The sequence below is a fragment of the Choloepus didactylus genome, chromosome 5 (genome assembly GCF_015220235.1).
Source record: "Choloepus didactylus isolate mChoDid1 chromosome 5, mChoDid1.pri, whole genome shotgun sequence".
NCBI lineage: Eukaryota > Metazoa > Chordata > Mammalia > Pilosa > Megalonychidae > Choloepus > Choloepus didactylus.
The window spans coordinates 76,415,549-76,443,149 of record NC_051311.1 but is presented as its reverse complement, the minus strand read 5'-3'; the positions used below and the strand labels follow the sequence as shown (position 1 = coordinate 76,443,149).

The following is a 27,601-nucleotide window of genomic DNA, read 5'->3' as shown; positions in this document are numbered from 1 at the left end:
CTATTGGTTTTGTATAACCCAGAGCAGAAATTGCTATTAATTATAGTTCCTTATACTGTTCTTCCTTTCTACAATTCTTTCCCCTTGCTTAATGTTTACCTTTCAAGCAGTTATAGATCAACTACATCTCTTTTAAGTATGGCACTAAGTCAAGCAAGATTTAACTACTATATTCCCTGCTGCCCTTTTACTAACTTTGCTTTTTAAATCAGAATATCATTTATTTTGGGGGAAAAAAAAAAAAAACCCAAGAAATCCTACATTACTTCTTTAGATTGATACAAGAAATTTCATGCCAAAAGCCATTCACTTTCATAAATATTCCCCAAGAATGTTTTACACAGTACATATCATAGGCTCCTGTTCAGTGTACTACATACAAAAATTCTAATGTACTTATGCTTTCCACATTATTCCCTAACTTTCTGCATTTTACTTAACATTTTAAATGTTCTTCCTACATTTTTAATCTGTGATTCAAAAATTTTACATTTTGCTTTTATTTTCTGCATTCTCTGGAATACTTTCAAAATAAATATTTTCTTAATAATGTGATATAAATAACCCAATAAGAAATTTCTTATTATATACCAAGGGACAGAAAGGGAAATTAAGAGCTAAAAAAGGTGATCAATTATAAACTTTCAGAACACTTTTCAAATTCTGTAAAATTATTTATAACATAAGAACACATTTTAAATGTCAAAGAATAGTAGATAAAACTTTTATTTTAAGTGTGATTTAGAGTAATAAGATGAAACTAAAGAATTACCTAAAATTTATTGCTTTATCAAAATGTAACAAAAAAGTACAACAAATTATATTTATAACTCAAACTGACAAACCACTTTTTAAAGGAACTCTCAGATTTATGCTATCATAATTTTTCCTATGGAGTACTGGCAAATAATGTAAAGTTCTATTGTGCAACAAGTGGTTAAAAGCAACTTTTTTGTGTGTGGTTTGAATGAGATGAATAAAAATATACATACATTACTCAAACAAACAATTAGGGTTATTTTCTCTGGAAAGTTAGCTTGCAAATGAATAGAAGAAACCCAAATCCGCATACTGTCAAAGCTGTCCTCTTCAAAATTCTATTATTCCATGTAGATACGTCTTCCATTGAAGTTATACGAGTTGGATCAGTTTCCCGTTCATTTTGCAACTAGTATTTATTAGAGAAAAAGAAAAGAGTTAGTTCCCAATGAACTGAAAATAAAAACATCTTTCCTTTTTAAAAATATAATATCCACTTGACTTAGAAGTATGCAACTCAAGATTTCCATTAAGATTTAAAGTGAATATATAGGTCTTGAAAGACAGTCCTCCTTTCACCAATTTAATTATACTAAATTATTAGTTTCACATTAGAAACAAACGCTTTTATGCATTATCACATCCTAAAATGGTGTTTTTTATCATGAGATAAAGTTCTTTTAATGTTAGTTTAATGTTTCTATTTCTATTTATAAGGAATGACAAATGATATTTTATTTCCTTCTGTGTTAAATATCAATTGATGTCTCACAAAAAAGTGAACCATTCTTAAAGACAACTTACAATCCACAGAATTTAGCAAGACCTGGAAGACCAGACGCTAATGCTAGAAGTTTCATCATTTATTTAAATATAATTGTGAAACAAATGCCAATAAAACATTTAAGCAACTCTTTTTAGCCCTTCTCAGCAATGAAAATGCACGACCTAGTCGGTTTCTAAATTCCCATACATACAAATTTTTTGCTAAAGAAGTACTCCCTCCAACTGCTTGTGTGTGTGTGTGTGTGTGTGTGTGTGTGTGTGTGTTTAAGAGAGAGAGAGGGAGGGAGGAAGGGAAAAGGTTGTTGGGGGTAGGCCAGAAAGGAAGAATGAATAGAAACCAAAAGATCCTTGAAAGACAAAATGAATCAGGCACATTTATAGAGTGATATTTACTAGAAACATCCTGTATTAGAGTGCTAATATAAATACTTTTAACCTTAGGATGAATAACCACTTCTAAAATCTACAGTGTAAATATTTAATTTAAAAAAGCCTGCAATATTAATTTTAAAATTACACCAGAAAAAAGGACTTCAATGCCAATATCATTAATACTCTATTCTTGGTATAACTTCCAAATGGCTTCATTCAGCAACAGATTCCTTTTTGACACTGATGCTCCATTTATTGAATCCTGAGACAGTCATTCCTTTTATTAACCAATTACTTAGGAATGACCCTTTCTGACAAGAGCCTGTCAGTGTGTTGGTTTGAAAGAGAGTGATGTGGTGTTAAAATCTAGCCTTGACCTCTCCCACCCCTCTTTCTTTGTCACCTCCATACACATCTCTGTGATAACTCCTAAGTTTCTAAAAAAATTCTCTCCAGTTATTATTGCTAAACTTTATAATAACCTTAACAGGCACAGGAGCATACCCCCAAATCTGGAAGACCACATAGTTCCCTAAATCAAATCTCATTCTGGTGATTTTTACTTGTTTAAGACTAATCCAGCAAAACCAATCTACTACCATGCTCAAAAATTAAAACTTTCCTGCCTAAAGAAAATTATTATAGACTAATCAATGTATTTTCACAGATAGTTCTTATGTAAAAATGTATAAATTCAAGATAAAGAAGTTCAGAGAAAAAAAGTCTTCCACTTAGCTGAAGAAAGCTGAAAATTCTCTTTACAGGTAAGCATCATTAAAATAAATAGTTTGATACCTGATTGGATTGTTTATGCTTTAGTGTCAAAGTCAGTCCTAAGAATCGTTTCTTAATTTCATCTATCTAAGAAAAATCTGGTTCTCTCTCTTTCTCAAATTAACTTTATTTCAAGCCTCCATCCACCCCCCAAATGTTTTTAATTCATCTTGGAAAAAGCAGTTAGTTACAAATCCTGAAGCAACTATGTCTTAGGAAATTTCCTACATTAAACATTAAAGGTTGGTGCTTTACAAGAAGTGTCTTTACATAAACCCTTCCAAATTTCCCTTGGATCCCTACGTAAAACATCATTTTAAGGAAAATCATTACTACATTCCTTCAACTCTTCTGGACAAGATGGGAGTAGTGGAGACGGATGGTGCTATAATTTTTGTATTTTTACCAAGTTCAATCTAGCTTGTTTAGCAAAGTTGCATACCATATAGCAGGCACTCATATTTGTTGAATGAATAAATGTTACAGATAATACAACTGCTAAGATGCTTTTTTCTTTGGGAAGGAGTTATTTTTGGCAAGAATTTTGAAATATCTTGTTCATTTGCCCCACTTAAAATGTTTTTTTCCTACTATTTTGTAGAGTATGAGCACCAATTTTCTTCTCACTTTAAAATACTTCTTTTAATTGAACATATGCTAATAACTAGCATGATAAATTAGCTGGAAGGTGTACGATAAAATATTAATGAACATTAAATAACTTGCACTTTGGAGTTACAAAAATTTAACGCACAATCTAACTTTCACATCAGATATTTCCCAAAAGTTTACAGACATCAAATTTATTTATTAAATAGACCTGGAGAATTCAGAAGTAAGTTCTTTAGTCAATTCCAAATGTTTTCCTTTAAACCTATGTTCAACAAAGTTATAGGCAATTTTCTTAAAGTAGGATCACCTGTTTTTAAGTGATCTAGATATGTACTTCTTTTATGTGAGTATAAAAACAAGAACTAAAAAAAAAGCCCACATTTTTTAGAAAACAGTTTAAAAGATATAGAAAGTCTGGGCAATAGAAGAAATATTTCACCCACAATCTTACCAAATTAACAAAGCTAATAACTATTTCATTTTTTTAATATGCGTATTTACATGTAAATAATAATGCACAAATATAGCTTCAGGTCCTTAATTTGATATTTGATTTTCTTTATTTTTTTCAATTGACTACATCATATTCTAATAAACACCAAAATTTATTAAATTATTCTCCTAGTATAGGACACTTAGAGTATATAGAATTTTGGTATCATTAAAGTACCATTGAAAGATATAAATATTTCTATGGTGCTTAGTACATATTGCCAAACTGTTTTTGAAAGGGAGTTGTGCTACCAAGTCTCACATGAGAGCATTAGTTTGGTGAACTCTAACCAGAAATGTGTAGAGTAACACATTTTCCCCTGTTAATTTAAAAGGTGAAAATGATATATCATTGTTCATTTAGTATGCATTTATTTAATGACCAACAGAGTTTGCTTCCTATATATAATTTCTCCTTTGGAAACTGACCTTTTCTTGTCTGTCTAGTGGGAGCTTAAGTTGCTCTTATCAGAATTGCTTCTTTGCTAACATATTGCTGTAAATCATTTCCCTTAGTTTTTTCCACTTTTATAAATGTTAAATATATACCTTCTGAATTAAGTCTTTTAGTTTGCAGACCTCTTCATTCAAATCTTCAACATTACTAACCAGTTCTTCACAAACTGAAGTAAAATTCTGGGGAGAAGCCCATTCTAGTACTATCTGTTGATATTTTCAAAAGTTACAATTTAAAGAACAAAAAACAACTTTTCACAACTTTATATCCACAATTACTATAAGACATTCTTAACATTAACTTATGATTGAAAAGTATTTTTTTGTTTAGGATAAATTCTGACAGCAAAAATTAGTCAATAATTTCATACAAATAGATGTTTGCTGAATGCCATTTACTAAACACACACACACACACACACACACATATATATATAACTTTTTCAATGGAGATCAGTATTAATACTACTACTACTTATGGTGGACAAATCAATTCATGAAGGTTTTAAGAATGACATGATTCCCATATTAGTTATACAAAAATTACAGGAAAACAAGTGCACTTAAAAATTTTCACTATAGACAAACCGCTAAAACCAACTCACAAGAAAACTGTACAAAATAATTTTGCTTATACAGGTCTCTTATACTTAAGAATTTCTTTTAAAAACCTTATTTTCATATGGTTTAAAAATAATACTTAACACAGTTTTGTTTCAACTTTCACTTGGGTCTCCTGTCATCTTATATTTTAAACAATTAAATCCCCTTTAAGAATAAATAAGTTCAATTCACTGATGAGTTTAATTTTTGTTCTGGCACATTTTCCTTTTCTTAAGGGCTAGAACACAGAGTTTTTAGTAATTAGTATATAAAGGAGTAATATTAAAGAAATTGACTTTTTTAGATCTCATGTGATTTTACAGAAATGATACAATTTCACTAGATCAGTATTGTTTGTGAATTATCATGAACTTATCTGAAATGTTCTTTAGCACTCATATTTTTCTTCACTTAATTATGTTTGTAGAATACCTTGTGAGAATTTACAGGTAACTCGGTAATGATATTCTGTACTGCTGTTATTAAATGGCCACATTGTTTGTTTAATTTCACAAGAAAACTGAGGAATTCATCACCACTAAAGAAAGAAAAACAGAGAAAAATAACTAATACAGGCAATTTACTTCATTCTACTGGGCTACTCAAAATCTATTCATAAAATTAATCAGATTCTTTAAAAAATACTTATGGAATAGCCAATATGTATCAGTAACTAATAGGTATTTAATATACAAAGAAAACCAAGTTTCTAATCTTGAGGATCTCAAGGTTCCAGATGAGATGTGGACATGCTATTATAACATTGTTATTCTCAGGGACACAAGGAAGAAAGGAGATAAAAGAACCAATATTTGAGTTATCTACTATGTGCAGACACTATGCTAGTTATTTTACATTTATTACTTCTGTTAATCTCCCTTATAATTCCTATAAAGTAGATGCAATTAACACTAGTTTATAGATGAGACATCTAAAACTCAGAAACAATGAGTTTAACTTCACATAGTATGTGGGAATAGGGAATTAGAAAAGCTTCACAGACAGGATGATACTTGGGCTGAGTCTTGAGCTTAAGAAGAAGTTCACCAGGTAGATAAAGAAAGGAAGAGGGATTCCAGATGGAGAGAATAGGAGGTGCAAAAGTATACAGGCGTAGGAAGTGAGCAAGGTCTAACTAAAGCACAAAGCTTTGGGAAAGCAATCAGAGAAGACACTGGATGTAAACCATTTATTAAAGGGACTTTTGTGACATGCTAAAGAACTGTATTTTATATTTTTGATAATGTAGAGTTACTAACGGATTTTAAATATGAAAAGGGAAAATAAGATTTTTGTGTTTGAAGGGAAGTTTAAACAGGATCTGGCAGCCAGAATGGGGGTGGGTAGAGCGGTGTTTAAGAAACATTTAGGAGAATAAACTGGAAAAACTTGGTGATGAATTTCAGGAGAAGTCTAAGATCATTCTCAGTTTTCTGATTTCAATAGAAGTGGTACCACTAAGCAAGGCAAGTGAATTTGGGTGTAGGTAATGAGAAAAGGAGTGCGGTGAAGAGACTACATTATGGCATAATAGTTAAGAGCAGAGGATCTAGAGTTAAGACAGCCTGTTTGAATTCAGTTTCCACACTTACTAATTTTATGATCCTGGGTAAACCTTAATCTTAAATTAGATGTTTCTGTATTTCTGGAATTAGATAGCAGGACTTTTGGGAGAGCTGAAGGAAATAATGTACACAAATCACCTTCCATTGTGCCTAGCACATAGCTGGCATTCAAGCAATCTAATTTACGATGACAATGGCAACGATACTGAGAAATGTTTGTTGAGACAAATATAGGTCTTGCAGCGGTACTTACCCTGGAGTCTAGAGATCCCTGAAGCTAGATAAAATTCAGGGAGTCTGCGAATTTAGATGGGAAAAAAATTACAGCTGTACTTTCACTTTCTAACCCAAATTCAAAGACCATAGTAGTATTAGGAGTGCCAGTATTGCCAACGGAAATCAAAACTATGGTCATGGAGAAGACCACAGAGTAAAAGGACACATATTGTGAAGAGGGGAGAGTTGACAGAGGTAGAACAAAAAAAGCTATCAAAGGAAAAGTACACCGAAAACTAAGAAGAAAACCAGAAGTTAAGGGCTGTTATGAAAAACAACAAAGGAGATGGATTAAAAAAAGAGGAAAAGGTCAAGCATGTTAAGTAAGTTAGATAGGTCTACTACTCTGGCAATGAGGAGACACTGGTGACCAGATTAGTCAGTGACAGAAGCCAATTTACACTGGCAGCTACATAGAAACTTATACAATCCAATAGAAAAGTGGACCAAGAATAGGAACAGGCAATTCAGAGAAAAAGAGAAAGATAAATTTAAATAGGTAACATGGAGAATACAATAAAAATAAGATGCTACCTTCTAGCAGAATGGCAAAAATTAAGTAGATCATTAATATCAACAGTTGTCAAGTATGCAAGATGACCTTTTGGGACAATCATTTGGCAGTATCTACTAAAATAGAAATGCACATAAGTAGATAGACGGATGGATAGAATCATATGACAAATGTGGCAAAATGCTAAAAGTAGACAGATCAGGGTATCTGGGTGAGGGCTTTTTGAGTTCTCTATATGGGTTTTGTATCATTTTTGCAACTGTTCCATAAATTTGAAATTATTTCAAAATAAAAAGTAAAAAAAAAAAAAAAAAACCAGTAAAAAATGCACATAAAAATAATATACTTCCAAAGGGCATTTATGAGTCCATAACAGAAACTCTCATATGCAAAACTTTTGACTATATACTAAACAAAGTTTCTTTCACATTATTTCTAGGAAGAAAGTTCATAAAAAGTAAGCAAAGTCAGCCTCCAATGAAACCAACAGGAAAGTTTTCTTTTTGGGACACATTGCTAGGATTTAAATAGATCTTTCACTTAATACAATTCTTTTTTCTTAGCTCTCAGGTTTCAAAAATAAAGTTTATATAAAATACTTATAAACCCAAACATAAAACATAGAATTAACTCACTATCAGTGAAGTGTCTAATGGTTGGTTTAAAATGGGAAAATGTACATAGTACTTATTCCATTTAGCAATAAAATCATGTTTATAAAAGTATTTTCAAAATAAATATAATTCTTTTTTTATTCCATTTTCTTTCTGATGTTTATTCTAGTAAGAACAGAACTTGAACTCAAAGAATGCAAGACATATTTCTACCAAAGCAACAGCAGTCAATACTGGCATTAATTTTTCTATTTTCGTGTAATATTTATACAAGGTATACATACAACTTAAGGATTTTAACGTTCTTTAAATATTTAGATTTTAACTATTATCAATAAAAAGAACAAATGCTTGAGTAATGCTTTTATATCATGCATTGTGTGTGTATCTTTTTTTAAAAATTTAATGAGTGTAAATTAAGAGCCATTAAGAACTGTCTTTCAAAATATCAACTGCTGGTAGTTACGTTAATTCTAGATAGGTAATTCACGCATATATGTGGAATATAACTTATCAGCTCCTATTCTGAAGTCAGTACCACTGATAAATTAAGAACTCAGTTCAAATAAATAAGCAAATAATATTAACAAAATTGCATAGTATTAATGAATGGAAGGAAAACATATTCCTTGTTCCAGGGCTACCGAATATGGATAGGCAAATGGTACACTTACAAAACACAGCTATACAGTGTATTGTTCATGTCATATACTATATGAATGATGCCTTCCAGAGATGTACAACATACACCCTATACAACTGTATATGGCAGCCCTCAGTGTTTTAACTTACTTATATAATTCAAATTAAGCAGATTATGACATAGGTATAGCAGAATGTATTTGTTCAAATGATCACGTCTCTTCTACAGAGCCCAATACAAACAGATCCCTCCTTGCTAGGGGATTATACTTCATGCCCCAGTGACATGAGGCCTGATCACGTGACTTGCTTTGGCACATAAAATATGTCTGGAAGTGACTACATAACTTCTGAACATAAACTTTTAGAGCCAGTGAATGGTTCTGCCATCCCTTTCCACTTGTCACAAGAGCAGCATGTTCTGGATACGACTGTTCTTTCAGCCTGCTCTCAAAATGACAAGCAGCAGAGCCACTGCAGCTGACATATGATATAGATGAGCAAGGAATAAACTTTGTTGTTTAAGACACTGATATTTAGAAGTTATTTGTTACTGCACCATAACACACTGGAAGCTGACTAAAATAAGCATATTTTAAAAATGTGAAGCCAAGTACTAAGGTAAAATTTATAATTTTAATAAAGGTTCTACAAAAACAATAGTACCACATGCTCATTGTAGAATATATGAGAAAACTAAAATCACCAACAATCTTACCACCCAAGGATAATCACTGGTACTATGTTCTTCTAGAATATTTTCTTATAGTATGTATTTTCTTCCATTTTTTTCCTTATGCATATGTAGAACTGGCATCATACTTCACATACCATTTTATAGGGTGCCTTTTATATTTATTATGAGCATTTTCCTCTAATATTGCCTTAAAATAATTTTTAATGACTGAATAATCATATTGATGCAACGTAATTCAACCATTCCCTTGATGTTAAATATTTAGATTGTTTCCAATTTTATAATGTTATAAATAACAACTGTGAATAATATATTTGTACATAATAGTTTGTACGAATACAGATTTTTCTTCTTTGGGTGTGTATGGATGGGGAAAGTAATTTCCTTAACGGATATCATTTTGAGATGCTTTTGACACACTCAAGGGATGTCAGGTAGGCTCAGGAATCAGAGAAAAGATCTGGTCAGAAACTTGGAAATTTCAAGACATGGATGAAAATATACGATTTCTGTTTGAAATATTTCAAAGTAGTAATGGAATGGTTATCAACATTTTAAAATTGCATTCTCTAATTCTGAAAACATACTAAGGCCAACTGTACAAAAAAGTAAATGTGCTATGCATGTGTTCTTATTGTAGAAAATTTTTTAGAAAATTTGACACAAAAAAGAAAAGTATCTTAAAATAAATCAGTAGCTAAACTGTTGAAGTCACATTACCAGGAGATTATAATCAATCAGTTCAACTTTTCCTGCTGTTAGTTTTCTTATGACTTAATGACTAATTTCTTCTTTAAAGAATGACTCTGAACAAATGGGAAGCAAAACCTTTTCCATAACAGCATGTAAACAAAGTCTGTGATTTAATAACAAGGTCAAATTCCTGAAATAAATGTCTGCCAGTTTTATTTTTTAAAAAATTCAACAGTTTTAATAAGTGAACCACTCAGGATTCTGCACATTCTTTAAGTTTATTAAATCCCACAAAGTAAATTCATGCAGGTAACCATGCCATCATAGAAATAAGTTATATTATAGAATTTAATTAGGAAGTAATCATGCAGACCTTAGAATATCCCTTCATAGAAACACTAAAAAGAGTAAAGACAAGGAACAAGGAAGGGATTCAAGAAAGTTTGCTAATGGTAAGTCCTCACAACTGAAATCCTTCACAATGCATTTAAGTATTAAAGAAGTTAGTTTTGAAACAATGGTGGGGAATTATTTTGAATATAGATCTTGTTCTGTGGAGATTATTAAGAGAATGGGAGATAATTTAAACTTTGCAATAAAGTTTTTAAGGAAATCTAGATCAGCTAAATTATCCCCTGGGAGATGTCTCTAAATCCTAAAATGGTGTGGAAATCTGTTATTTGTGTATTTAATGTTTATCATAGCTGCAATGTTAATTTCAGACAGGTTACACTAATGATGATAGAACTGCATTTGTAAGTATTATGTTTTATAGGATATTATAATCCATTGAATCATTTATCCATTCAGTCAATAAAATCTATCTATACAACTATGTCTCATGGAATGGAAACTATGGTTAAGATATGTATCAAGCTCCCTAGGTGATTCTGACCAGATAGCCTAGATGGAACCACTAGTATAAATCATGGTTACAATTCCCAATATGTTTTTAAAGCATGTATGTAGAAACCAAGTCTTCACTAATATGTATGATACTTTTACCCTGGTCACGTATATTATCCTCATCTATAACACTGTTTTTAAAGGAAAAAAAATCAAATTTGGATATGCTGAAATAAAAAAACTGTATCTGAATTGTCACTGGAAAAATAATTTTTTTCCACATTCTTAATCAACTAAAAAAGAAATATTTGAAAATAATATTTAAGCTGACATTAAAATTAATATTAGAAAAATGTTTGTGGGAATTCTAACAGGTAACTTGTATATACTTTTAAGAGCTCTATAGACAAAACATCAAAACATCTTTATTAGTCCTCAGTACAGGCAATATTCCTATCCTTATTCCTTAAAAGAATAATTATTTCTTTACTCATATGAAAACAAAAGGACAAGGGGAAGAGTGTTTCCTACGAATAAAATGAAAACAGAATGAATGAGTTAAGAAGAGATGTTTACAAGCAAAAGGGACTAGTTAAGATGTAATTAACAAGATAAGGTTCATTGAGAGGCTGAGTGAAAGGGAAAACATATTTGATGCACAAATACTCAAAGAGGGAAGAGAGCCATTGTAGAAAAAATTTCATAGGCTGGTTATAAAGTGGTATTGCTTAGGGGGAGAAGTTCAAAATTATCCAGTTGCATGGAGGGAAAAGTAATCATTCCAGGTTACGCAGGATTCTAAAATCTGGGTGTTTCTAATATGGGGAATGTCTATATTCATACATATTTTAAAAATTATTGAACAGAGAGTTAGACAATCATGTAATCCTAGAAGTAAGAGGGGCCTTAAAGGTTTTCTATTTCATCCTATGTTTGAATTTCTTCTATAAGCTGAAAACTCCAGATGTAAAGATTATATACAATTAAATGAATTACCTTATTTATTCTGGACCTTGTATTTCAGTCTAACAGTGCTACCTTTTTTTTGGCTAGTCATATGACAGTATTAACCTAATCTGAGTTGATAATCAACTAATAGCCTTAGTAATTCCTGAGGTGAATTAAGTTAGGGTTCTCACCCATCCTGCAGTAATATAGTTAATTTTGACTTTCTATTTTTCCTTATTAAATTTAATCTTAAAAAGTTTTAGGGGGTTTACTTCAACCCACCAAGAAAGCCTTTAAAATACTGATTCTCTGGATTTGCATCTAGCCACTAGCCACATGTAGCTATTGAGCATTTGAAATACGGTAAGTCTGAATAGAGAAGTACTTTCAGTGTAAAATACATACACAATTTTGAAGACTTATATATAAAAAATTTAAATATCTTGATTACATGTTGAAAAGATAATTTTTTGGATTTTTTGGTTAAATAAATATATTATCAAAATAAATTTTACTTATTTCTTTTGCTTTTTAAAAAGTGACTATCAGAAAATGTAAAATTATGTATGTGGCTCACATTTATGGCTCACGAATTTCTCCTGGAGAGTACTGGCCTAGATAACACTTTTGACTACCAGTGTTCTATAATACTTAAATTTTAAAAATACTCCGTCTATGTCCAACTCAGCAACCATTTTAAACAGGTCAGAGTTGAAGACAAAAAAGCACTGTGACAAGCAAGTTATAAGGCACATTCATCAACCTACTTTGTGGACAGATGCTTGATTACCTAAAAATCCAGCTCAATTTATATTTCTCCATTTTATCCACAAGGGTATTCTGTAGGACTTTGTTAAAAGTCTTACTAGATTTCAGACACAATACAGATCTCTTAGTCCTCTAATTTATCCCTCTTTCCATACCAGTTTTCTCATGATTTATTCTTAGGGAAAATTTGACTGGGGCTCATATAAAAAACCCAAATAGGTGTTTCCAGATCCAACCTTCCTCATTCCAAGTCTTGAAACAGATGAATGATCTCTAAGAGGACTGAGTGAAAGTCGGAAGGAAAAAGTAAAAGGATTAAAGGTATTAAACAGTAGTTGTTTTCATTTTGAGAACTGTGAGCTGATCTAATAGTAAGTGATATAGCTCAATAGAACATACTGTAGAAGCAGTGATATTTAAATGGGCAATAAAAGCAGAAATAATACCAAATGGTTATTTTCCAAGACATTATATTGCCACTGAGATAGTGTTAAGAGACCCACTTAGCTACTGAAGATTGCTAAAACATATGAAGTACTTTTCCATTCAAATTTTATAAAAAACCCAACCAATTACTAAAGTAAGAGAGCATCATTTTAAACATCTTTTACACAGAATCTAAATAAATAAATGAAAATGGATTTCTAAAAAAATCTTTAAGAAATCCACAGGGAGGCAAGAAAAAAAGAAACTGAGGAATGAGAAACAGAAGAAACAAACAGAAAACAAATAATAAAATGGCAGCCTTAAGCCCTAACACAGCAATAATTACAGTAAATGCAAGCAGTCTAAATATAGCAATTAAAGGACAGAAACTGGTAGGGTAGATAAAAAACAAAACACAATCCAATTATAAGCTGTATAAGACTCTCACTGTAAAGATAACAACATAGGGAGGCTGAATGTAAAAGGATGAAAAATGACATATACAAACATTAACTTAAAAAACAGGAATAACTATATTAATACCAGATAAAGTAGACTTCAGAGCAAAGAAAATTACTAGGGACAAAGGGGGACATAAAATAATGATAGAAGGATCAATACACCAAGAAGATACAACAATCCTAAATGTGTATTCACAAACAACAGAGCATCAAGATATGAGAAACAAAAACTGACAGAGCTAAAACAGAAACAGACAAGTCCATAATTATAGTTAGGGATTTCAACACCCCACTCTCAGCAACTGTCAGAACTCCTAGACAGAAAATCAGCAAGAATATAGACCGAACAACAGCAACCAAAAGGATCTAACTGACATATATAGTATGCTCCAATCAACATTAGAATATAATTTTTTTTTAAAGTGGGCATGGAACATTCCGCAAGATAGACCATATCATTGGTCATAAAACAAAACTTAACAAATTTTAAAAACTGAAATTGAACAGAATATGTTCTTGGATCATAATGTAATCACACTTGAAATCAATAACAGAGACACAAGAAAGGCTCCAAACACTTTGGAATTGAAATAATACACTTTTAAATTATCTATGGATCAAAGAGGCAAAGTCTCAAAGGAAAAAAATATATACTAAGAACTGAATGAAAATGACAATACAACATACAAAAGCTGTGTGATAAAACTAAAGCAGAGCTGAGAGGGAAATTTATAGCATTAAACGCTTACATAAGTAAAGAAGAAAAGTCTCAAATGAATAATCAAAGCTCCGACCTCAAGAATCTGGATAAAGAAAAGCAAAATAAACTCAAAGGAGCAGAAAGAAGGAAACAGTACAGATAACAACAGATATCAATGAACTGGAAACAGAGAACAATCACTGAAAAAAGAGGCTAATTCTTTGAAAAAAAAATCAAAATTGATAAACCTCTAGCAAGACTAACAAAGATATAAACAGAAATTACCTATATGCAGAGTGCAGTGGGATATCACAACAGATCCTGCAGTCAGCAAAAGGATAAGGGAATACTTTATGCTCATAAATTTGAGCACTTAGAAGAAATGGACTAATACCTTGAAATCCACAAAATATCAAAACTCAGCCAAGACGAAATAGATACAATCTGAACAGTCTAATAACCATTAAAGAAACTGAATTTGTAATTAAGAACATACTGAAAAAGCAATCTTCAGGTCCAGATGGTTTCACTGGAGAATTCTACTGAACATTTAAAGAAGAATTAACACTAATTCTACACAATTTCTTCCAGAAAACAAAAGAGAACATGCTGCAAACCATTTTGTGAGGCCAGTATTATTCTGATACCAAAATTAGAGACAGTACAGAAAAAAGAAAATCATATCTCTCATGAAAATCGATGCAAAAATCCTTAACAAAATATTAGTAAATAAAACCAACAATAAATAGAAACAATAATACATCATGACAAAGTGGAATTTATTACAGGTATGCAATGCTGATTCCATAATTGAAAACAAACAATGCAATCCAAAATATCAATAGACTAAGAAGAAAAAAATCATATATTTCTATCAATTGACACAGAAAAAGCATTGGATAAAATTTTATACCCATACTTTAAGATAAAAACTCTCCAAAAAATAGGAACAGAGTGAAACTTCCTCAATCTCATAAAGAACATCTATAAAAATCCTACAGCTAAAACCATAGTGAAAGACTGAATGCTTTCTCTTTCAGATCAGGAACAAGGCAAGGATATCTGCTATCACCACTCGTACTCAACAAAATACTGCAAGTTCTACACACTGCAATATGCAAAAAAAAAAAAAAAAAAAAAAAAAGAGAAAGAAATGGCATACAGCTTAGAACGGAAGAAATAAACCTCTTTTTGAAGACTACATGATTGTCTATACAAAAAAATCTCAAGGAATCTACCAAAAAACTCTTAGAGATAATATTTGCAGGATACATCATCAACAAACAAAAATCAACTGCACCTGGAAACTGAAATTAGAAAGTCAGTACCACTGACAACCACGTCAAAGAAAATGAAATACTTAGGCATAAATCTAACAGAATATGTACAGGATCTGTTAATGAAAATTTTTAAATGTCAATGAAAGAAACCAAAGAAGACCTAAAACTTGTAGAGACATCATGTTTATGGATGCAATATGAAATGTGAAAAAAATGTGCAATGTGAAAAATTGTCAATTCTCCCTAAATTAATCAACAGGATTAATGCAACTCTTATTAAAAGTTCACAAAGATTTTTTGTGGCCATGGACAAACTTATTTAAAATATATCTGGAAAGAGAAAGGCCCAAAAGTAGTGAAAAGAATTTTGAAAAAGAAGAATAAAGTGAGAGGAATCACTCTCCCCCATATAAAGGCTTACTATATGTATGTAGCTAGAGTAATCAAAATGGTGTGGTACTGGCAGAGAAACAGATACCCAGAGAATGCAGAATAGATCTACACAAATAGGTCAGATTACTTTTTTTTAAACCAAGGATCAAAGCAATTCAATGGAGAAGGCATAGCTTTTCAATAAATGGTGCTGGAGCAAATGGACATTCTTAGGCAAAAATATGGACCTTGACCTAATACTCATACCTTTATAAAAATAAGCTCAAAATGGATCATGAACTTAGACATAAAATATAAATCTATAAAACTTCTAGAAAAAAAGCATAGGAGAAAATCTTCAGGACTTGGGATTAAGTAAAGATTCTTAAACTTAACAAGATCCATAAAAGGAAAAATTGATAAATTAGACCTCAGCAGAATAAAAACTTATGTTCTGGAGTTCCAGTTGACCAAGATGGTGGTGTGAGACACTCTGGGGTTCTGTTCCCCCCCAGACACAGAATCTTTGAACAACTAGCAAAACTGGCAGAGCCATCTTCCTCAGAGCTCCAGAAAACAGTTCACAGGTTGCAGTTAAGCGGGTGAGTGCTGAATAAAGAAAACATAATTTAAAAACGGTAGGAAAAGCTCATGGTGCCTTGATGGCCCCTCCCCCAACTCCTTCCCAGCATGGGTTAGAACCAGACTGTGCTCTTAGTGTGGGTCCCTAGTTCAGTTCTGCAGAGAGCAGAGTAACCATTGTGCACATACTGGGGTGCATGCATGTCATTGCCAGTCTATTTGGTGGCAGCCTACAGGATTGAACCATGACGTTCATCTCTTGCTCATCGTCCCAAAACTTGCCTTGCATGCATCTTGAAGACAGCTAAATCAGTGTATATAACAGTCAACTTGCTGTGGCCTTGGGCAAATGATTACCGGCTTTAAGACAAGATAGAGAAACCAGGAGAGGGGCAAGTTTATTTCACAGAAGTGGGGAACATACAAATCCCTGTTAACAAGGGAAATTCCTAAGGTCATGAACATATTCCAGGACAAGACATGTGCTCAGTAAAAACTAGAGAGGACTCTGTGCTTTCACCATGTGCTTATGTGTGTCAAATATATTGATTGTTATGGTGGTTACCCAAAGATACACGTGATAAAACTGTATAGAGCTACACACAAACACACAAACACATACACACTGTGCATGCATAACTGGCAAAATACAAATAATCTCTGTGGATCATACTAATATCAATGTTCTGGTCTTGCTGTTGTACTTTAAAGTTGTATAACATATTAACATTGGGGAAAGGTAGGTGAAAAGTACATGAATCTCTCTATACATCCCTTTGCAAACCTGTGAATCTTCAATTATTTCAAAATAAAAAGTTAAAAATTATTTACAGTTCTACAATATATTAATAAAATCAAATATTATTTTCAAAATTGATTTTGAATTATTAATGATAAGTATTTGATAAGTTTACAGTACTGGAAATGAGCTATATACAATAACAATTTCTTACATAATAATGCTGAAAATAAAGAGAGCAGAGCTACGTGAGAAATGCTTTCTTATCGACCTAAGCAAAAATATAACTACTTTGAATTTTCAATTTGACACAAATGTTTTAAAGAGAATAAGAGCTATACTATAAATAGCATGTGATCTTTTACATATTCAATTAACAAGATGCAAGGTAAAAACAAAACATAAATGTTTCTATGTGAATTAACAAGATGAAGAAAGTTTTGCTTCTTGGTAAAATGACTTCATAAAAATTGGCCTGATTAGTGCATCAGTCTCTCTAGGAAACTGATGGTATCAAGTAAAAGGACTCAGACACTATCAAAATTAAACTGAAAAAAAAAAGACAGTTGGTTCTAAACAATGATACTAATATAAACCAATAAATTAATTTTACCTGATTTCCAACTTTGCCACTTCAGGTAGTTCTCCAAATTTTATTCCTTCTACCTCTAATTCTTTAAGAGCAGCCAGAATTTTGTGCTGATCTCTACTGGTAATTCCATTCTAAGCAGAAATAATTTAAAAATGCATTAAGATGGTGTGCTGGTCTGAATCTGTTTTGTACCCCATAGAAGACTATGTTCTTTTAATCCACTCTTGTGGGGGCAGACTATGAGTGGGACCTTTTGATCAGGCTCTTTCCATGGAGATGTGACCCTGCCCATTCAAGGTGGGTCTTAATTCTTTACTGGCGTTCTTTAAGGGAGCTCAGAGACAGAAAGCAGACAGAAGCTGAGAGGGCCATTTTAGAGAGAAGCTAAAATATGTAATCCAGAGTTTGCCCCCCGGAGAAGTAAGCAAGAACTCACAGGAGCTGAGACAGAAGCCCAGAGACATTTTGGAGAAATTCACTGAAACCACAAGCTAAACTCAGGGGGGAAGGTTCAGCAGAGCCAGCCATGTGCCTTCCATGTGACAGAACTTCAGATACTATCGGCCTTTCCTCAGAGAAGGTATCTTACCTCTTGATGCCTTAATCTGGACATTTCATGGCCTCAGAACTGTAAATTTGCAACCTAATAAATCCCCATTGAAAAACCCAATCCATTTCTGGTATATTGCATTTTTGGCAGCTTTAGCAAACCTGAACAGATGTTATACTTGAATAATTTAATATTCAAAATTATTCAAAGGAAATTTTCTACCTCATTACTTAACATCTTGAAATATCAGATGTATATTGGAAAAATAAAAATGTTGAAAAACTGTTTGGTTTGCCTGTAATTGTGATGGACAAAGTTAATTATCACATTATTTAAATATTTAGATATATAGTACTATAGTCAATTATCTGCAATAAATAGTAATTATGATGAACTATAAAAAGAAATCACTAGATTTTTTAGTTTATTTTTAAGTTCTCTTTTTTAAATATTAAAAAAATGTTATTAGAGAAGTTGTGGGTTTACATAGCAATCATGCATAAAATACAGGATTCATATATACCACCACTACCACAACAACTTGCCTTAGTGTGGAACATTTATTACAACTGATGATAGCACATTTTTACAATTATGCTATTAAAGTCCATGGTTTAACTTAGGGTTCACTGTATAGTGTAGTTCCATGGATTTTTTAAAAATTTTTTATTCTGTTACTATATATACAATCTAACACTTCCCTCTTTAATCATATTCAGATATGTATTTCAGTGCTGTTAATTACATTCATAATTTTGCACTACCATCACCACCATCCATTACCAAAACATTTCCATCATTCCAAATAGGAACCCTGTGCATTTTAAGCCTTAACTTCCCACTCTTTCTCCATATCCCGTCCCCTGGTAACCTATATTCTAGATTCTGACTTTATGAGCTTTGCTTATCCTAATTGTTTCAAATCAGTGAGATCATACAGTATTTGTCCTTTTGTGTCTGGCTTATTTCACTCAACATGGTATCTTCCAGGCTCATCCACATTGTTGAACATATCAGGATTTCATTTCTTTTTTTTTTTTTTAATTTATTTTTTTACTTGAGATTGTTCACACACCATACAATTATTCAAAGATCCAAAGTGAACAATCAATTGCGCACAGTACGATCATACAGCCGTGCACCCATCACAATTAATTTTTTTTCAATTTTTAGAACATTTTCATTACTCCAGAAAAGAAACAAAGACAAAAAAAGGAAACTCAAATCCTCCCATATCCCTAACCAACCCCCCTCCATTATTGATTCAGAGTATTGGTATAGTACATTTGTTACTGTTGATAAAAGAATGTTAAAATACTACTAACTATAGTATATAGTTTGCAATAGGTATATATTTCTTCCTATATGCCCCTCTATTATTAACTTCTAGTTATAATGTCATACATTTGTTCTGGTTCATGAAAGAGATTTCCAATATTTGTACAGTAAATCATGGACATTGTCCACCACAAGATTCACTGTTTCATATGTTCCCATCTTTTAACCTCCAACTTTCCTTCTGATGACATACGTGACTCTGAGCTTACCTTTTCACCACATTCACAAACCATTTAACACTGTTAGTTATTCTCACAACGTGCTACCATCACCTCTGTCCATTTCCAAACATTTAAGTTCACCCTAGTTGAACATTCTGCTCATAATCAGCAACTGCTCCCCATTCTTTAGCCTCATTCTATATCCTCGTAACTTATATTTCATGTCTATGAGTTTACATATTATAATTAGTTCATATCAGTGAGACCCTGCAATTTCTGTCCTTATGTGTCTGTCTTATTTCACTCAGTATAGTGCCCTCAAGACTTCTTCATCAATCCATTTTTTTTAAGACGGTTTTGTTCACATACCATACATTCCATCCTACGTAAACAATCGATGGTTCCCTGTATAGTCATGTACCTATGCATTCACCACCATTGCCACTATCTATATAAAGACATCTTCATTTCTTCCACAAAGGAGAAGTCAAAGAAGGTAGAGAGACAAAAGAAAAAGAAAAAAGAGAGAGAGAAAAAAGAAAACATGACACCTCGGAGGCAACAAAAGGAAAGACAGCATTAAACTAAAGTAGAATAAAGAGTCAGACAACATTACCAATGTCAAGGGACCCATACCCTTCCCCTCTGTCCCTTCCCCACCCCATATGCATTTAGCTTTCGTATGTTGCCTTTGTCACATCAAAGGAAGCATAATACAGTTTCTGTTAATTATAGTCGCTAGTTTGCATTGACTGTATTTTCCCCCAATCCCACCCTATTTTTAACATCTTGCAATGCTGACATTCATATGTTCTCCCTCATGTAAAAACATATTTGTACCTTTTATCACAATCGTTGAGCATCCTAGGTTTCACTGAGTTATACAGTCCCAGTCTTTATCTTTCCTCTTTCCTTTTGTCCCACATGCTCCTAACCTTCCTCTTTCAACAATACTCACAGTCACCTTTGTTCAGTGTACTTACATTGCTGTGCTACTAGCTCTGAATTTTGTGTTCCAAACCTCTCACTCCTGTCTTTTTCTTTCTGTCTGTAGTGCTCCCTTTAGTGTTTCCTGTAGAGCAGGTATCTTGTTCACAAACTCTGTCATTGTCTGTCAGACAATATTTTAAGCTCTCCCTCATATTTGAAGGACAGTTTTGCCAGATATAGGATTCTTGGTTGGTGATTTTTCTCTTTCAGTATCTTAAATATATCACCCCACTTCCTTCTTGCCTCCATGGTTTCTTATCAAGCTTCCTTTGTATGCGATGCATCGCTTTTCTCTTGCTGCTTTCAGGATTCTCCTTCTCTGACGTCTGGTAATCTGATTATTAAGTGTCTTGGCATAGGCCTATTCAGATCTATTCTGTTTGAGGTATGCTGCGCTTCTTGGATCTGTAATTTTATGTCTTTCATAAGAGATGGGAAATTTTCATTGATTATTTCCTCTATTATTGCTTCTGCCCCTTTACCCTTCTCTTCTCCTTCTGGGACACCCATGACATGTACATTCCTTTGTTTCATGTTGTCATTCTATTCCTTGAGACATTGCTCATATTTTCCCATTCTTTTCCCTATCTGTTCTTTGGGTTTAGGTTTTCGTGAGTCTTGTTCTCCAGTTCCTCAGTGTTTTCTTCTGCCTCTTGAGATCTGTTGTTCTATGTCTCCACTGTGTCTTTCACCTGGTATTGTGCCTTTCACTTCCATAAGATTCTGCCAGTTGTTTTTTCGAACTTTTGATTTCTACCTTATGTACGCCCAGTGTTTTCATTATACGCTTCATCTCTTTTGCCATATCTTCCCTAAACTTTTTGAATTGATTTAGCATTAGTTGTTTAAATTCCTGTATCTCAGTTGAAGTGTAAGTTTGCTCCTTCGACTGGGCTGTAACTTCGTTTTCCTTAGCGTAGGTTGTAGTTTTCTGTTATCTAGGCATCTGGTTTCCTTGGTTACCCCAATCAGGTTCTCCCTGACCAGAACGGGCTCAGGTCTTGGAAGGAGGCAACAGTATCCAGTTTCCCTGAGGGTGTCTTAGAAGACTGATATACCCTGTGAGGCCTCAGTTCACTGTGCTTTTCTGCCCAACAGGTAGCGCCTGTCAGCCTGTAGCTCTAGACTGGTGTAAGTTGGTGTGGCCTGTGGCTGTTGTCCCCCAGGCTCTAGGGTCTGGTTCTGAATGGAAGGTGGGTAGTAGAGCTTGGCACCACCCCTTTCCTCTTAGGGAAGATATACCCCCTGGGAAGATATAATTTGCATTTGAATAGTCTCTCTGACTCTGCTATCCTCACCCTTGTCTGGGTCAAAGTGTTGGTAACTGAAAATGGCTGAGGCTTTCTTTACTGAGCCAAAAAAGGGACAGAAAGCCCCTCTTCAGGGCAGGTCCATGGCCACCCTCAGTTTTACCCGTCAGCCAAAGGTAGTACCCAGTCCTCTGGGCTCCCCCTCCCTCCCAGAGAGGCCCTCCGGCTCTCCGAGGTGAGCTGTTACCAAGTGCCTCTGTGAGCTTGTTGGGGATTCATAGCTTGTATTGAGCGGTCCATGTTCATTAATTAAAACCCCAGCTGGAGCTCAGCTGAGCTATATTCGCTTGCTCAGAGAGTGTTGCTCTTTATCACTGCGAGGCTTTGCCGTTTGGGCTGCCATGGGGGAAGGGCTTTTGGCTTGGATCCGCAGTTTTTACTTAAAGATTTTATGCTGCGATCTTGGGCATTCCTCCCAATTCAGACTGGTGTATAATGAGTGAACAGTCCCGTTTATCCCCCTGTAGTTATTCTAGATTATTTACTAGTTGTTCCTGGATTTTTATTAGTTGTTCCAGGGGGACTAACTAGCTTCTACTCTCTATGCCACCATTGATTTCATTTCTTTTTACAGCTGAATAATATTCTGTTGTATATAGATACTTCATTTTATTTATCCTTTCATCAGTTGATGGACATTTGGGTGGCTTCCATCATTTGGTAATTGTGAATAATGCTGCTGTGAACACTGCTGCAAGTATCTGTTTGATTCCCTGCTTTCAAATCTTTTGTGTGTACATTTAGTAGTGAGATTGCCAGGACATATGGTAATTCTATACTTAGCTATCTGAGGAACTGTCAAACTGCCTTCCACAGCGACTGTGCCATCTTACATTCTCACCAGCAATGAATGAGTGTTCCTATTTCTCTATATCCTCTCCAACACTTGTTATTTTCCTTTTTTTTTTTTTAAATATCTGCCACTCTAATGACTGGAAATGGTAACTCACCGCAGTTTTGACTTGCATTTCCATGATGGCTAACGATAGTATCTTTTCACATGCTTTCTGGCTGTCTGTATATCTTCTTTGGAGAGATGTCTATTCAAATCTTTTGCCCATTTTAAAACTGGGTCCTTGTCTTTTTGTTGTTAAGTTAAAGGACTTTTCATATATTCTGGATAGTAATCCTTTACAGGATATGCAAATCACTAAATTTTAATATATATATCTTTCAGAAATCCACAATTTTCCCTTCAAAATATTATTGGTGATAAGTGAACTTAAAGCCTTCTTTGTGCCTCTATTCTACTTTACTATTACACTAAATATTCTACCTTGGCTTTAGGTAAGTAGTATACTAAGTGTGAATTTTAGTGCAACTGAAGATTTCAAGTTTCCAATGTGTTCATGCAGCAAGATATCTTTTTAAGCATCCCATTTATCAAACTATCTGTAATCTTTCCCACAGCTATTTTTTGAATTGTTACTTAATAACACCAGACAGCAAAATAATAGGTCCTGATAATTTTGGGACATAGCAAAAGACAGTATTTGGAAGATCCATGTTCATACCCAGATACATCAAAACCACCTCTTAATTCCATGTCAGCTATTGTTTTACAAATCTATTTCACATTTAGAAATGAAGCACCAGTTTCATTTGAGATGTCATGAGAATTTGAAGAAAGATAAAAATAAAAACATAAATTTAAGTCTTTAAAGCAATTTAAGACTATAACAGAAGAATTTAGACATGGTTATCCGTAATCGAAAAACCAGCAAAAGATAAATTACAGATCTTCAGATCAATCAATCAATGGTCCTAAATTTTAAAATAGAACATAGAAGTATCCACAATAAAAATAATATGAAAGAATATGTCTAGAGTTTTTTAATCGATACTAACCTTTGAAAACTCATCTTTTCTCATGGTCAAAAGGTGTCTTAAAGTTATATCCCTTTCCTGTAGAAAAGGAAAAAATACCACTTTTCAGCATAAATAAAGTAGTAGAAAGGGAAGCAGGCCAGGATACATAAGTTAGTTATATGCTCCAACTTTCTAGGGAGGACAGGATATGCAGATATAGAACTACACTATTAAACCAAAAATAACATTTATTTTTACACAATATTTCTCAAATAGGAAGAAGTTTCAGGAATGTACAATGCATCCCAATTGTGAAATACATGAACAGAATGTGCATACTCCTAAAGAAAGCCTGTCTTAAATCAACTGCTTTAATGCTTTAGTACCACCATCTAGCTGGTAATAATCATATACTCAAATCTCGTAATATACACATAAATTACTGAGACAGTGCTTGACATATGATCTATTTTAATCTTTATGACAACCCTACGTTACGTATTATCGTTATGAAAAAGAGATGTTTAAGTAACATATTTTAGTTAATAATCATTGGAGCCAGAATCTGATTAAAGTTTGTCTGGTTTAAAATCATGCTTTTTCTCTAATAATATACACAGGAAGATCAACAACTGCAAAAACAAACTACAGGCTTAGATAGATAAAGAGGAATTCTGGGAAGCATTAGGCAATACGTAAAAGCAGTTTCACCCAGCCAGATTCTAATTTTAGGTAAATTTCTAAAAAATAAATTTAGAAATATTTATTTCAAATTTAAAATGGGGTATACTACAAACTATAGAGACCAGTGCAAGATAATCATAGACATGCTTATTTAATTTGTTAACCAATAAATATACATACATACATGCATAGCTCACTGTAAGTTATCATATGAAATCTTACCTTTAATAAATCAGTCATATGTTCAAGTCCAAGACCATGTAAAAATATTTCCAGATCTCCAAATGCTGTATATGAACTATGAATATTTATAGCAATGTCATCTTGCGAAAAGACTTATAAATGCACAAACAATAAACAGACATATATTTATACTTGAGAGAGAGAATGAGTCACAATGAATCCATGCAGAGTGTATTTGCAAATTTACATACAAGACCTATGAATGAGCAGGGTTTCTTGGGCCAAGATATAAGTAAAGAGAGAAAATAGTGATGGTAAAATGTAGCACATCACTCCTAACAATGAAAATGTTTGCCACTATGTATCCTTTGTAAGACATCTGTACACAAACATCTCTTTAATTGTAGTAAATAAACATTTATAGCAATTTTAATAATGTGGGTAACTAGAGAATAGTTTTGTGGCCATACATGGAACAACTGTGTTCAGAGAAAAAGTGTATCTTTAATTTTAGTTTATAAAATTAGAAACATGAATTAGAAAACAAGATGCAGTACAATTTGAACATTAACATAAATATAATCTTGAACATTTAAAGAATAAAATTTAGTTCTAATATATTCTATTTTAATGTAATGTTTATGTTTAAAGCAAAAAGTTATTCCCATTAGTGTTAGTAAACATATATAAAATTTTTAGCATTCTGGAGAAAACACTTAAAATCCTGATATTTCTAAATAATATTTAAAAATTCTTGTAAAAGTTTAAAATATATATACTAAATAAGTCACCTCATTTATCACAAATCATTAAAACATGCGCATTTTTCACATTTGTAGGTTTTATTTTGAACTAAAACATATTATGTTACCTAAATACGTGATCTTTTTCTTTATCAGAATCTGTTGTCAATAGTTTACAAATAGTCTCTTCTTTAGTTGATTGTTCAAGCTTTCCTTCCAATGGATTTAAACTCAAAGAAAGAAAGCTGAAGATCTGAAAAAGTTAACAAGTCATTCAAATTCAGTTAACATTATTATATACTATCAATTCCACATAAAAGAAATTGAACATATGATTGATTATCTTATATCTAGAAAGGGAATTTTAAGAAGAGGGATGGTAAATACTTCCACAACATAATTCCCTGAGAACGCTTAAAAAATCAAGTAAATATTTCCTTGACCTAAAATAATAATTAGAAAAGGAAAAAATCACATCTAATTCAAAACAGTAAAAATTAAAGATAATATTCTCAGTAATAAACAACAAAAATCAAACATTCCATTTTGATAAATGACTAACAAAGATCAAGTATTAAGGTAGTACTTAAAATACATTGTTAAGGTGGTATGTAAAATACGTTGCTTAGTGGGGAGGAAGTAATAAGCATGCCTAAATTTATACAAATCCCAAACCTATATCTCAAAAAGACATGATGAAATTTGTTAGATTAAAACTTAACTGCCTTAGGTGGTCAAAGTTATGTCACATGAAGTAAAATGTAAATATAAACAGGCAAATTACAAGATCAAATCTCACTTGAAGAAATAATTTATGACTTAACTTTTGATATTCATTAATGTCTAATTATGGCAAATTCATGTATTCTAACCTGAATTTAATAATGCAGTAAATCAATTATAAGTTTTATAAGATTTTAAATTTTCAAAGCTAAGGAGAAAAACCATACATTCCTTTTAAAAATTTCACAGAACTCTAATGATTAGCATTTACTTTAGAAAATTTTTGAAATACAGGTTTTATTTGAGAAGTGATAGGCATGTTTATTAGATTGCTCAAAAAATTAGAGGATGTTATTTTACACGGGGTATAAGTGACTTGGTCTGATGATTATATGATGCATCCTTGTAATATCACATTCTTTCAAATTCAGAAATCCAGTTTAAAATCTCAAAATATGAAGCTTAGTTTTAAGATTGCACTGTATTTGATCCTTACTTAGAAATTACAGACTTTTGGCCAAAAGCTTTACTCTTCAGACCAAGTGTTTCTATCAATAAAGTAATCTAACATAAGGCAAATATTCACTATCTACTTTAACATCTAAAGGACAATAGATCATATACGTAAGTATGTTATTACTTAATCATATGCCTTGTCACATGTATAGAAGTAAATGTTGCTTAAAGGATTTAATTTTTAATTGTCTAATATCTATGAATTAAAATTATAAAACAATGTTTAAATTCACATTTAAATTTTGAGATTTTACTAGCTTTTTCAACACACTAATTCATTTTTTTAAATTGAGACCAGTTTGAAATGTTTAAATAAATAGCTAATAACAATTTTATTTCTAAGGCCAGACTAAGACTCTATTATTTCTTTATATACTCTTTGAATGACCACATTATAAATGCCTGTTTAGTAAAAGGTGAATACCACAGTAAAATAAAGTTTTCATTAGTTGGCTGGAGAAAAAATACATACGTAAACATTTAATAATAGCCAGATACATTACTATTTCACTTGTGCATTCTAAACAAAATAATACATATGTTCTACAAATGTCAGATAACATAACGTCAGAGAAAAATTACTTCAATATATAGAAGGATACCTCTGGATGTTTATTTCTTTTTGCAATCTCACTTGGTGTCTTTCCATCTTTGGTTTGTAGCATTTTATTAGCTCCAAGTTCAAGTAACTTCAAAATTACATTTTTATGACCCTGACGTGCTGCCCATGTTAAAGCCTGCAAGGGAGGAAGAAAAGAAGACTGTTTAAAAGAGGGAGTGTGTATAATACAAGAGAAAAGTTTTCAACAGCATTTATGGCACAGTAAAAAAGTGAACTTGGTTAATTCCTGTAATGATGCAATTTCTTCATCTCACAATATAATGGAAACATATTTCCAAGGTTGTAATTGCAAAGCAGCCTACCGATGCTCATTGATTTTATAAAATCGAATAATGTTTAACACAAACAATTTTACGGAAAAAAAATGATGTATCTGCTAATCAATAAAGTGTTTTCTATAAAA

At 32.4% G+C, this 27,601-nt stretch overlaps 1 protein-coding gene across 1 annotated transcript in view; it reads right to left on the bottom strand.

Annotated features, from left to right (window-relative positions):
* Positions 1-895: 895 nt before the first annotated feature.
* Positions 896-27,601, bottom strand: part of ASZ1 (ankyrin repeat, SAM and basic leucine zipper domain containing 1) — a 147,941-nt gene continuing 121,235 nt past the window's right edge. Inside the window, exons 5-12 of the mRNA XM_037837763.1 lie at positions 27,179-27,313; positions 25,466-25,590; positions 24,634-24,709; positions 23,767-23,823; positions 17,591-17,700; positions 5,287-5,392; positions 4,345-4,458; positions 896-1,168 (exon numbers count right to left, since the gene is read on the bottom strand). Coding sequence (XP_037693691.1) covers positions 1,016-1,168; positions 4,345-4,458; positions 5,287-5,392; positions 17,591-17,700; positions 23,767-23,823; positions 24,634-24,709; positions 25,466-25,590; positions 27,179-27,313 — 876 coding nt within the window. The 3' untranslated portion in view covers positions 896-1,015. The remainder of the gene's footprint in view (positions 1,169-4,344; positions 4,459-5,286; positions 5,393-17,590; positions 17,701-23,766; positions 23,824-24,633; positions 24,710-25,465; positions 25,591-27,178; positions 27,314-27,601) is intronic.